The following is a 13,061-nucleotide window of genomic DNA, read 5'->3' as shown; positions in this document are numbered from 1 at the left end:
AGTAAGTTCTCTTCTTTTCCTAGTTTCTTTTATCATGAATGGGTATTGAGTGTTGTCATATAGGCTTTTTTTTTGTTTTTTGCATTTATGGGGATAATTGTTTTGTTATTCTTTTTATCTGTTATTATTTCACAGTAACACCTATAAATATGGTGAATTACATTAACTGATTTTTGAATATTAAATCAACTTTGTATTCCTAATAAACTCTACTTGGTTATGATGTATTTTCCTTTCTTTATTAGAATCTTTTGCAAATGCTCAGTTAAAGATTTTTGTGTCTATACTCAAGAGGGATATTAGTGTATGATTTTCTTTTTTTGTAGTGTCTTTGTCAGGTTTTGTAATTTGGGCTATATTGGTCTTATGGAATGAATTTAGCTATAATCTTTATCATTTAAAAAATTGTAAGATTTGTTTTTATTTCTCCATTGTCTGTTTGGTAGAATTTGCCATTAAAACCATCTAGGTTTTCTTAAAGGAATATTTTTGGGTAAATTCAGCTCCTTATTTGGGAATAGGCTGTTCAGGTTTTCTATTTCTTCTTGTGTCAGTTTTAAGTTGCATTTTCAAGAAAATTGTCCATTTCATCCAAGTTGTTGAATTTTTTGGCATAGCATTTTCTTATGATCCTTTTAATGGCTCTAGATTGTGAAGTGATAACCCCTTTTTCATTCTAGATATAAATGATCAATCAGTCTAGCTGTGGATGGAGGTAGGACGGGGTATCAATTTTGATGATGTTTTCAAAGAACCAGCTTTTGGTTTGTTAACTTTCTCTAGTATGTGTTTGTGTTCAGTTTATTTCCCTCCTCCTATTTACTTTTGGTTAATTCTGCTCACTCTTTTTAAGCTTCTTAAGGTGGGGAAATTTTTCTCAAAGCTTTTCTATTTGAAGGACTTTGTTCGGTTTATTTAATAAACTCTTGCTAAGATCTTGTGAATCGACATACCAGGCACTGTCCTAGTCCTAAAGCTACGAGGACAAGTGAGGCAAGTTGCTGGCAGGGCCGCGGACACTGGTGCAGGTCTGCAGCGTGCTCTCGAAAGGCTCATCGTGTGAAATTAGTCTGTTTGGGTAGGAAAGCTTAAAACTACCACAGCTTAATGTTTTCTCACACATGCTCCATTTTAAATCGAATGTTTGTTACTATATAATTAAATGCAAATTCTTCCATGTTTGCAACACATTCCAAGTGCTTTCTTCTGTCTTGCAGATAATTTATTGTTTGTAATCAACTCCATCAAGCAAGAGATTGTAAACCGAGTACAGAGCCCAAGAGAGGACAGAGGACCCAACATGGGGCAGAAGCTTGAAATCCTCATTAAAGATACTCTTGGTAAGAAGAATATTGGATAATTAAGGACGAAATAATAACATGTTGTATAAAATACGTGACTTCAAAAGGATAAGGAAAAACTCAAGTGCTCTCATTGTGGTTACTCTCCATTATAAGTAGTTTTGTCTTTTGAGATTGAGCATTCATAAACATGCACTGCTGGTTACCACATGTTGCGTTTAGACCTCATCGCTGAACTATTTAACTCTTAGGGAAGATAAACTTCTGGCAACTTTAACTTTCTCCGGGGAGAAGGAAAATAAAGATCTCTGAGCTGTGGAGCCTGCAGCTTACACTCTAGTTGAGGTGCTTACCTACTCATTTTACACTTCACAGGATCCCAACAAACTCGACTGCCTGGCTTTCCCTTCCTGAGCAGACTATGCAGTGTGGGGCGGAGCAGGCATCCTGAAGTCAGGCACAGTGCGACCCTAGAGCAGAGGCAGCTAGGACACTGGAGGCCAGGAGCCTAGCTGCCCTGGGAGCAGATTGCTCACAGACCAGGCGCACCCCTAGGGCACCGCTGCAGAGTGCAATTGGTGAAGACCCTGTGAGGCGTCCAGAAATTGCTTCGGCTGTGCTACCTGTTGTTTAACAGCATTTGTTTTGTATTCTTTCCGTGCATTTCTGTCTTTTGTTTCTTCTTCTTTAAAATAATTTTCTGCCTTAGCTGGTGTGATTCAGTGGGTTGAGCACCAGACTGCAAACCAAAACGTCGCTGGTTGGATTCTGGGTCAGGGCACATGCCCGGGTTGCGGGCCAGGTCCCCACTTGGGGCGTGTGAGGGGCAGCTGATCGGTTTCTCTCACACACTGATGTGTCCTTTTCTCTTTCCCCCTCCCTTCTTCTCTCTCTCAAAATAAATAAAATCTTTTAAAAAATAATTTTCTGTCTTGCTTTGTTAGGTAGAGGGAGGAATTTAATATTCTAAGAAAAGAAAAATTTCTTTTTGCCTCCTTTTAATTTAAAGGATTTCTATGTTGAAAAGCTTGTCTATTCCTTTTATATCTGAAAGTCTGTTTCATCAGATACAAAATCCTTGACTCATATTTTCTTTCCTCGAGTATTTTAAATGTGTTTCTTCATTTTCTCTAGCACTAAGAGTTGCTATTGAAAAGGTAGTAATTGCTTAATTTTTTTCCTTATAAGCCATTTGCTGTTTTTGCTTAAGGTTTTTTTTTTGTTTTGTTTTGTTTTGTTTTTTTTACCTTTAAATCCCAGTAAACTTTACTGGACTGTGTCTTGGTATCGGTCATTTAAGGTCGATACTCTCATGTGTTCACTGTGCTCTTTCAGTGCGTAGTTTTAAATCTTTTTAGGGCTTGACTTGTTCCCTTGCATTGGCTTTCTTCTTCAGGGACTCAACTATTCTTCTCCTTTGCCTGTCTTTAATGCTGAAATTCTTTTGCCTTTCACTTGGGTTTCTCTTAAAAGTGTTATCTGTTACATTTATTAGCTCTTGCTCCTGTGTTTGTTTTAGTTTTGCCTTCATTTCAAGAGTTAATTTTTTCTTTTATTTCTAATTCTTTTCTGAGTTCTGTCACCTTATTTCTGAGTTTTTTCCTCATTATGTTACTCCTTCATATCTTGTATCATTTTCTGTAATGTCTTCTAGTTTATTTTGAAATAAAAATGGATTAAGGTTTTCATTAATTTTCATGTCTTTTGGGCATACTTTTATTATTTGTAGGAATTTCCTTGTTTTCGTCTTACAATAACTTACTGGGGTTTTTGACCTTGATGCTTTTCTGTTACTAATTTGTATATGAAATCAGGTATTTTTGAACTTTCAAAAGACAGTTTCATTCATAACTTTTCTAACTTTGAAACTTCACAGAATCCCCTGTTTTCAGTTAATGTGGAAAGTGTCCTGTATTTGTGCGTGAAGTGGTCATTCCCGGGCATCCACGAGAGAGGCCCCGGGGAGGGCAGGGAGAGCGAGCTTGCCCTGGGGAGACCACGTCCTGCCCGCCGCAGCGAGGCCGCGTGGGGGAGCGTCTAGGAAACGGGCGCAGCCAGGCAGGTGGAGAGGAGACAGAAACACACCATCCGGGGCGAGTGCCTTCCATGGGAGCGAGGTGGGGTGCGGAAACAAGGTCTGGGGGGTTTGATGCAGCTGAATGTCACTGGGCCGCAGTCAGGTGAGGGCGAGAAGAGGACCTGGTGGCAGGGCCAGCGGTGCCACACTGGTGCTCACGGCAGCTTGCTTTCTCAGACGTCTGGTGCTGCACCCCGCCCGCCCCCATTCTGTCCAGACCGTGCCTCCCTTTCCTGTCTGTTGTCCCTCCCCGGCCCAGGTGGGGTTCTTACCAGTCTTGGCCCCTGTCCTGCAGGGGAGTCCTGGCGGTCGGTTTCCCGGGTTCACAGAGGCCAGCCTGCGGCAGCCCCTCCACAGCGCGCTCCCTGTGGGCTCCCTGCACCCACGCTGTACTCGCGGGGCGGCCGGGCGGCTGGGCGGAAACGCTCATTGCTTCGGGGCCCTCCGGGCCGGCCTGCTGGCTGGTTCAGACCTGCGTCGTCCACTGCTTCCTTAGGACTCAGCCCGCGCAGGCAGTGACATTGCTAATACTATTTAGGCTTTACAGCTTTTCGTAGTTTCTTCCCATCCTCTGGCATGTTGGGATCGGGGTGATACCATGTCACTTGTTAACGCTTTCCATGGGTTTATGGTTTTGCTATCTAATTGTTCTGGGGAATTCAGGAGATTAAAAATCTATGATGTCATAGAACTGTCTTCCCAGAATTATCCTCTGGAGCAGTTTATAATACATTGGAATTTTTTTTCTTTCTTAAAGGTTTGGTAGAACACTCTTCAAAACTATTTCGCCCAGTGGTTTTTGTGATCAACTCTTTAAAAACATCTTCAGTGTCCTCTGTGATAATTTATCAGATTATAACATCTTCTGGACTCAGTTTTGATAATTTATATATTCCCAGAAAATAATTCCCTTCCTCCAGGCCCTCAAATTTATTAAAATTGTTTTTTAATCTCCCCTATATCAGTGGCTAGTATTCCATTTTCATTTTTTTTTAAATTATTTATTTACTTTTAGAGACAGGAGAAGGGAGGGAGAAAGAGAGGGAGAGAAACATCAGTGTGAGTATATCAGTGAGTTGCTGCTCACACACCCCCAACTGGGGACCCGGCCAACCCAGGCACATGCCCTGGCTGGGGTCAGACCGGTGACCTTGTGGTTCGCAGGCCAAGGCTCAGTCCACTGCACCACAGCAGCCAGGGCCGTCTTCATTTTTCATTTTATATTGTGTTCTTCTTTATTTTTGGAGTTCAGAGCGTGTCTTATCCCCCCGCCCAAAGAAGCAGCTCTTGAATTTATCAGTTACTCTCATTTCTTCAGTTAAATGCTTGATTCATTTGTTATTTTCTTGTTTATTAATTATAATTAAAAGCCTTGGGAATTTCTATCAAGTTCTACTTTAGCTATATTTAATAAATTCTGATATGTCCTACTTTAATTGTTTTCTGAATACTTTGAAATTTTAGTTTGATTTACTTTTTGACCTAAGAATGGTTTGAGATTTAAAATTTTCCAGAAGGTAGGGATTACTATTTTCTAGTTTTATTATTAACTTCTATTTTGTTATGATTTATTGAGATTTTTTTAGCTACCTAGTATATGTTTTGTGGGCTTCTGAAAAGAATGTACATTTTCTGTTTTATAATAAGACTCTAATATACATATGTCAGTGAGATATTCTTAATTAGGTCTTGTCTTCATTTCCTTTTCACTTTTGTAGGGGGTGTCCATCTGCATTAGGTAGCGCTGAGAGTTTCCCCTTGAATGCGTTTCACTGTTTTCTCATGTTTTCTGCAGTTTTGCTTTTGAATGCTGGAGTATTTGAATGGGATTCATTACTACTGATCTTCATAATGGAATGTAATCTTGATCATCATGGATTAAATCTTGTCTGATACTGCAATCCTGAATGCAGCTTTCTTACTTGTATTTGCTTGGTGTCCCTTGCCTGCCCTTTTATTTTCAATTTTTTCCAAATCACTTAACATTAGATACATCTCTTTTAAAAAACATTTTTAAATTTAATTTTTGATTTGCATACCACAAAGTTCATTGTTAGATGAACTTTGATTTTGCATGATGAATTTTTGATTTGCATACCACAAAGTTCATTTTTACATTATAATACATAGTGGAATTTTCTTTAATAGTCAATCTGGGAGTTTTTCTTCAATAGGTGAATTTAGCTCATTTTTATTCTTGGTATAAGTTCAGTTTTAGTTCTGTCATAAAAAGATCTGTTAGGATTTGTTCATATGGCTTTTTTTCCCTTTTCATGTCATTCACTATATGATTCATTTTCATGGTTTGTTTTTTGTATGTGTTATAATGTGCAAGCTCTGCATTTCTGTCTTTTGGACTGCTATTGTCGTCTGCCCCACTTTGTAAGGTTGATTAACCATTTCTTTATGGTTATTCTTGATTTGGCCCTTCTGATCTTAAAATTGTCAGCTCTAATCTAGTGGGTGGAATTATTTTCTGGGCTGCAGTAGCAAGGAGCAGAGGATGCATCTGGGACCAGTATCAAGCTGAGGGCCACCCCTCCTCCACTCATGCGCCCTCCATTTCTGCGTCTAAGTGTGCCTTTGATTCTTTCTGCAGGTCTCCCAGTTGCTGGGCAAACCTCAGAATTTGTTAACCAAGTGTTAGAGAAGACCGCAGAAGGCAACCCCACCGGAGGCCTTGTAGGACTGAGGATACCAACGTCAAAAGTGTAATCAGCCTCATTGGACCACTGGTCAGAACTGTCTGAGTTTGTCATGTTATCCGTTGTAAATTTTCATTCTGTTTTGCATGTCAGTTTAGCATTATGTAAACATTTGCAATTAGGTTACATTGTTTTAAGAACTAAGTAGCATAAGTGAAGCATGATCCAAAACACTTGATTATTGCATTTTCAGAGCGTAAACCATGGTTACAACTGCTACTGGCATCAAAATTGAAACTCACACATCTAACTAAATGTTTAGATACAGATCGCAAAAATCTGTTAAAGCAGAACATTTTGGGGGGTGAAGATTTTTTTAGTAAATGCCAAATATCGTGGCAGGTTTATGTTCTGAACTACAAAAAAATCGAGGAAGCAGTTTTTTAAAGCAGTTTAGATTGTTTTTAGAATTATTGCTTTTTGTTCTAATTTCCCACACCCATCAGTCTCTCTTGTCCGCGGCACAGCCCAGCACTCAGGCCGTGCGCCGTGTCCGATGTTCGCGTTCCGAGCTCAATGCGGCATATATAAATATATAAATATATATATAATGTCTGTGCGAGTCAGAAAAAAAGCATATTCTTTGTGCCTTGTATTTTGGGGAAACTATAAAACTGGTAATATTTTGTATGATGAAAACCCTAATGAGGAAAAACAAGATATATAGATGGAAAAATTATGGGGTTTAAATGTTTTTTTGTTCCAACTCTTTTTCAGAATTTTTGAATGTATATAGGACTATGTTGAAATGTAGATATATGCCACAGAGTCTGTGTATTGTATAAAAAAAAACAAAACAAAAAACAAACAAAAAAAAGATGGCTCTAGAAAACTCATATTTCGGTACTTGACCGGAAGAAGACAAATACTTGCACATTATTGCGATTGTTTTATTTTTTGTACCAAAGACAAATGCAACTGATATGGCAAACTGCCAGTCTAAGTAAAGTTTTGCACAGCTTACATGATACTGTATGAATGTATGAATAAAAGGAGAAAAAAGAAAACGAAAAGGTCAGGGTTAGGGATCTTACTGAACTGTGAATTTTATTTCTGTTTGGGTCCAATTATCTACAGAAGGAGCACCCACATGTACAACTATGATTTCGCTGTTCCTCTAGTTCGCTTCCACGGTAGATAAGTTGGTGGCCATTTAGGTGTCTCGTCTTTTTATTTCTGCACTTATTGTAGAAAAATTTAATATATTTCATTTTAGTAAGCTATTGATAAAATAGTTTTTGACCTTGAAAATTTAAAGTTTATTTAGCTTATTGTAGTATACTTCCACCAAACAACCAAAATACAGATTATTTTTATTGTATTATGTATATATATGTAAAGAAAGAGAAAAGCTAAAAATATCTAATTCTTTAGTTGCCACTTTTCCAATGGATGTATTATTGTGCATGTGATATTTTCAAAGATCAACACAAGCTTAAAACAAAAACAAAAAAATTTATAGATTTTTATATTTTTGTACAGGTATTTTCAAACTAGCTTCTTCAGACTTACATGTGACTTCTTCTATAGTTTCTAGAACTGAGAAATACTAACACATTTAGTTTTTAGGTGCTCTGTTTTGCTCACATGAAACAGCTTCATTAGTCAGTGTTTTAACTGTGTTTAAGCTTTACCTCTCGATGAGAAGTTTCTGTGTCAAGGCAGCATTGTAACCCTTCCCCCAGACCTTTCCAGCTTGTCTCTCTCTCTTACTGTGTGATTCTCAAATCTTGTGGTTTGAATTCTGAAAACTGGTAGCTTAAAACTATATGTTAAAAAAAAAATTCCTACCTAGCCAGAAAAAAAATACCAAAAATTTCAGACCTAGCTGCTGAGAGAGTATCTATTTCTCCATTACCCATTGGAGAATGTATTCTTTAATTATAGTTTGTCTGTATCGTGTATTTCCTTTCTTTTACTCCTCCCACCCCCAGGCATTTGTAAGCGATTGCACACGAAGCTCTAGCTTACAAAGGTTTGATTCTAAAACACACAGTAACACCCGAGCGATGCTTCACACGCTTCTTTGACTTCGTGCACTGTGACACACCCGAGCCTGTGGTGTGCTTGGTGGAAATGTGCCTGGTTAGTGTGTTCACACCGAACAGATGATAAGCTCAGATCTGTTGGTTGAATAGAATGTGAGCTCATTGTTTAAAGTGTTTCCTTTTTAGGTGGGAGAATGCAAAGCACAGGTTTGTAACTTGGAAGTATGTAAAGTTTTGACAGAATGTATCTGGCAAATTAAGACGTATTCCAAAATACAGCAGTTTTGCAATCAGGGGAAAGTCATTTTATGATAGAGATTCAGCTGATGAGATTTCTAAAATTGCCCCTTTCTAGCTGCTCTGTTAGGAATTCTGGTTTTTGATACCTTTTTCCTCTCTGCAAACCAGAATTTGATTTTTTGGTCTTGCATTTCAAAAAAGACTTTGAATCTGTTTAGTAGATTCCATATCCTTGCATTTCAGTGTTTTATATGTACTACTTAAGTTAAATAGTTAAAAGCTTTTAAATAGTTGAGCTTTTTAATGTTGACACTTTATTTTGTACCTATTTATATACGTATGTATATCTTAGAAAAGCACTTTGTTAAAAAAATTTGCATTTTATATGATTCCTGCCATTTGCTGCTAAATCTGGGCTGGTCAGAATGCTGCAGCGATACTTGATCTAAACAAAAACCTGGCGGTAAAATGTAGAGTGCGAGTTAAACCCTCTTGCTGTTTTAACTTGATCATAGAGATGACATAGGCAAGCTGTGCAGCTTTACATTTTAACCAGGGGACTCTGTGGCATTTAAAACCGTCTAGAAATGGTTGTACTTTAATGCCAGTAATAATCTGCTTCCTCTATTGTCATTAAATATATATGTTTAATGTATCACACAAACAAATCTTATAAGGGTAATGTAAAAACCCCAACAATTGTACATGTTCTGTTTTTGAAATTGTGGCATGTATTTTTGGGCGAAGATCCTTAGAGAAGAGCTCTCTAAAGGTTTTCCGTGTTGCTCATACATGGTATACAGATCACTCATAATGACGTCCAGACTCTGTCTTTAAGTGAAGGCATTGTGAACTCACCTCAGATGAACCCATTGTTCCAAAAGCAATTATAGAGACTCTGACTCTAGTAGTACTATGATTTCAAAACAAAACAAAACAAAAAAAAAACAAAAAAAAAAACAAAAAACGTTCTTCCTCGTTTCAGATACACTGGATTCTTTATAGAGTTTGTCTCCATAATGAAAGCATGCTGTCCAGTTGTTCTTGTTAAGATCTTGTCTGAGTTTTGAACTGGGTGCCACACTTCTCCAGTCAGTATGATTGCCTGTTCTATTGTACCATGTATGATCTTGTCCCTTCCTGTATTCTTCATGACAGATTATGATGTGGCTTTATATTGTGCCTTACTTGTACATGAAAACAAACCGTCTCATTCCCTTCCACTTCCTAAATCTTTCACTTCGACCTTTTTGGTAAGAGAATCAAAGCTATTCTACAAACATCATGAAGGATTTCAGATGGGTATGGTTTCAGATTCCCTCTGTCTCTCTCTCTAGTGATTTTATATTTGTCCGGAAGACCGGCTTTGAGAGGTTTCCGAACAGGAGGTGGGGGGGCAAGCGGTGGTTCCACTACGCCCCTCTGTCCTGATTCTCATCAGTTGGTCGTACATCTTCTTTCTGATGCTTGACTTCATTTGCTTCATCGCAGTAGTCTGCATTTAAAGAAAGGTGTGTCCTGTTCATCAGCTTGAAGTTGACTATTTCATTTTTCCAGAATTTTTTAGAAGAGTATCCGTTTTGTTTGTTTTATAAAACAGATGACAAGTCTCTTTAAAAGAAACAGAAGTACAGTACTTTTGAAATACAATGCTGTTAGTTTGGATTTCTTTTTTATATATATAATATTCATACAATTATCTGATGTTTGCCTTCATTAATAAAGCTGTTAGTTTATTCACCAAAATGTCAAGAATGGATGTGCTTTTCTTTATTCCCACACGTGTAAAAATATTTTAGCTGCTAAGATTTAGTTAACTTTCTAAGAGACGAATTCCAGTTGCCTTCAGCGGACATTAACCCTTTTGTTCCCTTTCTTTATATAGTCTTCCTGAAGTTTTGTTTAAGTATTTTCTGGTTAAGTGTGTAACAGAATGTTAGCATCTCTCCAAATCTTGAAACTTGAATTTTGAGGATGCATCGAATCGTGCTCCAGTGTTCGGCGTCCTAGTGAAGTCCGTTGTGGAATAGCGTTTCCCGTGGGACCGAGGCCGTGGCCACAACTCCGCACAAAACTCCAGTCTCGTTCTTCCCTCGAATCATGACAGACCCGTCTCACCCAGTGCCGTAATACTTGTGGATTCTTTTGTAATCTTTGTACTCTCAATAAGGGCATTACGAGAAGATGACTCCATGTTTTTTTACTACTTCACACACGTCGGGGTGTAACCGCGAACGTCCCCGGTAGGGATGGTTGTTTCGTTTTAAGGAATAAGCGCACAGGGGCGAGACGGTGAAATGCACTACTGAACGCTTTACACTCCGCAGGCGCGTGGGGTCATGTGTTGAAGCATAGCCCTCCTGCTTAGTAAACTGACTGAAGCTGTAGAACTTACACCTAGGGACCGAATTCTGCCAAATTGCCATTTCTGTTCAGAAAAGAGAGATTTGGGGGTAGTCATGAGGGAACGGAACCTTAAAGCTACTTCCAGATAGTGTTTCGGAGACGTGGTGACCTGCCCAGAACACCAGAGTTGGGGTGTCAGGTGCCAAGTTGGGGCGAACTGCTTTTGCCTCTTTCATCACAGGGGTGTCGTCGGTTAAACCCCGGGGGTGGGGTGGGAGCGGGACTGACTGCTGTGTCTTGCCCTTGGTTTTCCTCCCAGAACCAAATAACAGAAATGTGTATGCGTGTGTTGTATCTGCCTTCCGACCGCATTTTTTATGACGCTGTATTCCACTGCCTGCCTTTTCTGCCTTCTCTCCCTGGGATTTGTCCTGCAATGCAGCATTTGTGGCTGGCAGTCACGCGACGGCTGACCTCGCACGAGAAGTCACAAGAGAAGAGCCAGAAGGGCAAGAATTCAGAGCATTTGTCCATACAATGCGCGACCTCTCTTGCATAGCTGCGTAGGATCCTCTTTGTCATGCTGTCATCTTCTGTCGTCTTGTTCCTCCGCCCCCCCTCCCCACCCCACCCCACCCCCCAACTGGAGCTATGAAACTTTTAATTGGATTCAGTCTTGTCTTTTGTCTAGAAAGAATTTTATCTTGTTGACGCATGAGCTGTTTAAAAATTATTCTATTAAATGTTGGTTAATAGTTGTGCAGTTTTTCTTTTCCGGAGAAAAGGCGATTCACACGTTGCCTTTGTTTTCTGTCCCCTTCCAGTCCCCTCAGCACTTCTAGTCACAGATTTCATCCGTGTATGCAACGTCCTTTGTAATTTAAAATAAAAAAAGATGGAAAGAAAAGGTTTTGACTTGCCTGCCTCGTGTGTTCGCCGTCCTGTCTCCGTGGCTTCCCCGTGGCTCACCAAGGCAGCCATCCGCTTTTCGGACAACCCACTGCCAAGAAATTCCAAACGGAAGACGGCAGAGAACTACGAAGAAATTTAGCTATTAGGCAGAATTATTAATTGATAAACGTTTGCATTCTTTATAGCTTGGAGCACAGCGTATACTTATTTCTCCCCTTCGATGCTTTGAGCAAGCGGGCTTTCTGAGAGAGAGGAAATGTTTTGAGTCCCTTAAGTAAGAATACTTAGAGTCGGGAAATCCTTTAGTGTCCTGGCTGGAAGGTTCAGAACAGCAAGGAGGAGTTAGAAAGTCCTAGAAAGCTAGGGTGGCATTCAGGAAGCCCCTGCTAGCTGCTGTCCTGTCAGGGAACCCTGCTGCTGCGCTCAGGGGTCCAGTGAGGTGGGCAGTCATCAGACAAGGCTTGGAGGAGGGCACTCGCCGCAGACCCAGCTCGTGTGATGTGGAACTCCGGTGCAGACAACTCCAGTCTGCTTGCTGGGCTCGGAGACCACCCACCCTCACTTCTAAGGGACCGGGCCCGGGCCCGGGCAGTGTTGGGATGGATGTCTGTGTAGGAGAGAACCAGGGGGCTTAGACTCAGAAAACCAGAAGGAACTAAAGCCAACACCTAGCAGATGTAGGAACCAAAAGATGGTCTCAGGATCAGTGGCTAAAGGCGATGGGAACCAAACAGCGTTGGCAGTTGGGGAGTGTGGGTCACCGTATTGTGTACCTATCCCTCAAAGAGGACCTCTAGCTTAGAGTTGGGTCATTTTGTTAGACGGGACTGTGTTGAAGGGTGGAGAAAAGGGGAGCTGTGTTTTCTTCTTTAATTGCAGAGAGATGCATTTGGGGACTGTTGATGACATAGGAATTTCCAGTGAGTGGAAGCAGGATGTTAAAAGAGGCCCGAGGTCACGTGGGCAGCTCTGCCGCTTGCAGACTTGGGGCTTCTTCATTGCCCTGTAGCTTCCGTTTGAAGAGCCGGGGTTTTTGACCTGAATAATGTGGACTTCCATTTCTTGAAGAAATTTTCATCTTAGAATCAACACAATGTGTAAGGTCTAAGGAAATCTTGAAAATACTATGAAGGATATAGAAAACTTGAGCAAATGCAAAGGTAGACCAAGTGCCTTAACAGGAGCAGTCAATAAAGCTGTCAGTCCTACATTAAATAAAAAAAATGTAATGCCATCCCAATAAGGACATACCAATAGAGTTAAAAAAAAATGTGTTCACATGGGGAAAATAATAGGTGGGAGATGCTGGGGGGGAGGGGGTGTTTAATCCCTAACAGATACTAAAACATATAAAACTATAATAATTAAAAGTGTCATTTTAGCCCCGGCTGGTGTGGCTCAGTGGATTGAGCACGGGCCTGCAAAACGAAGGGTCGCCAGTTCGATTCCCAGTGAGGGCACGTGCCTGGGTTGCAGGCCAGGTCCCCAACAA

At 40.2% G+C, this 13,061-nt stretch overlaps 1 protein-coding gene across 6 annotated transcripts in view; it reads left to right on the top strand.

The window, feature by feature from the left end:
- Positions 1–11,564, top strand: part of CREBRF (CREB3 regulatory factor) — a 44,113-nt gene extending 32,549 nt beyond the window's left edge. For all 6 annotated transcript variants that reach the window (XM_045819673.1, XM_045819680.1, XM_045819663.1 and 3 more), the window contains 2 exons: positions 1,218–1,340; positions 5,978–11,564. In XM_045819673.1, the coding sequence (XP_045675629.1) occupies positions 1,218–1,340; positions 5,978–6,093 (239 nt within the window). In that variant the 3' untranslated portion in view covers positions 6,094–11,564. The remainder of the gene's footprint in view (positions 1–1,217; positions 1,341–5,977) is intronic.
- Positions 11,565–13,061: the final 1,497 nt, after the last annotated feature.

Source organism: Phyllostomus hastatus, unplaced genomic scaffold (assembly GCF_019186645.2).
Source record: "Phyllostomus hastatus isolate PE091 unplaced genomic scaffold, TTU_PhHast_1.1 phas_contig_150, whole genome shotgun sequence".
Classification (NCBI taxonomy): Eukaryota; Metazoa; Chordata; class Mammalia; order Chiroptera; family Phyllostomidae; genus Phyllostomus; species Phyllostomus hastatus.
This window is presented reverse-complemented; position numbering and strand designations above follow the sequence as displayed.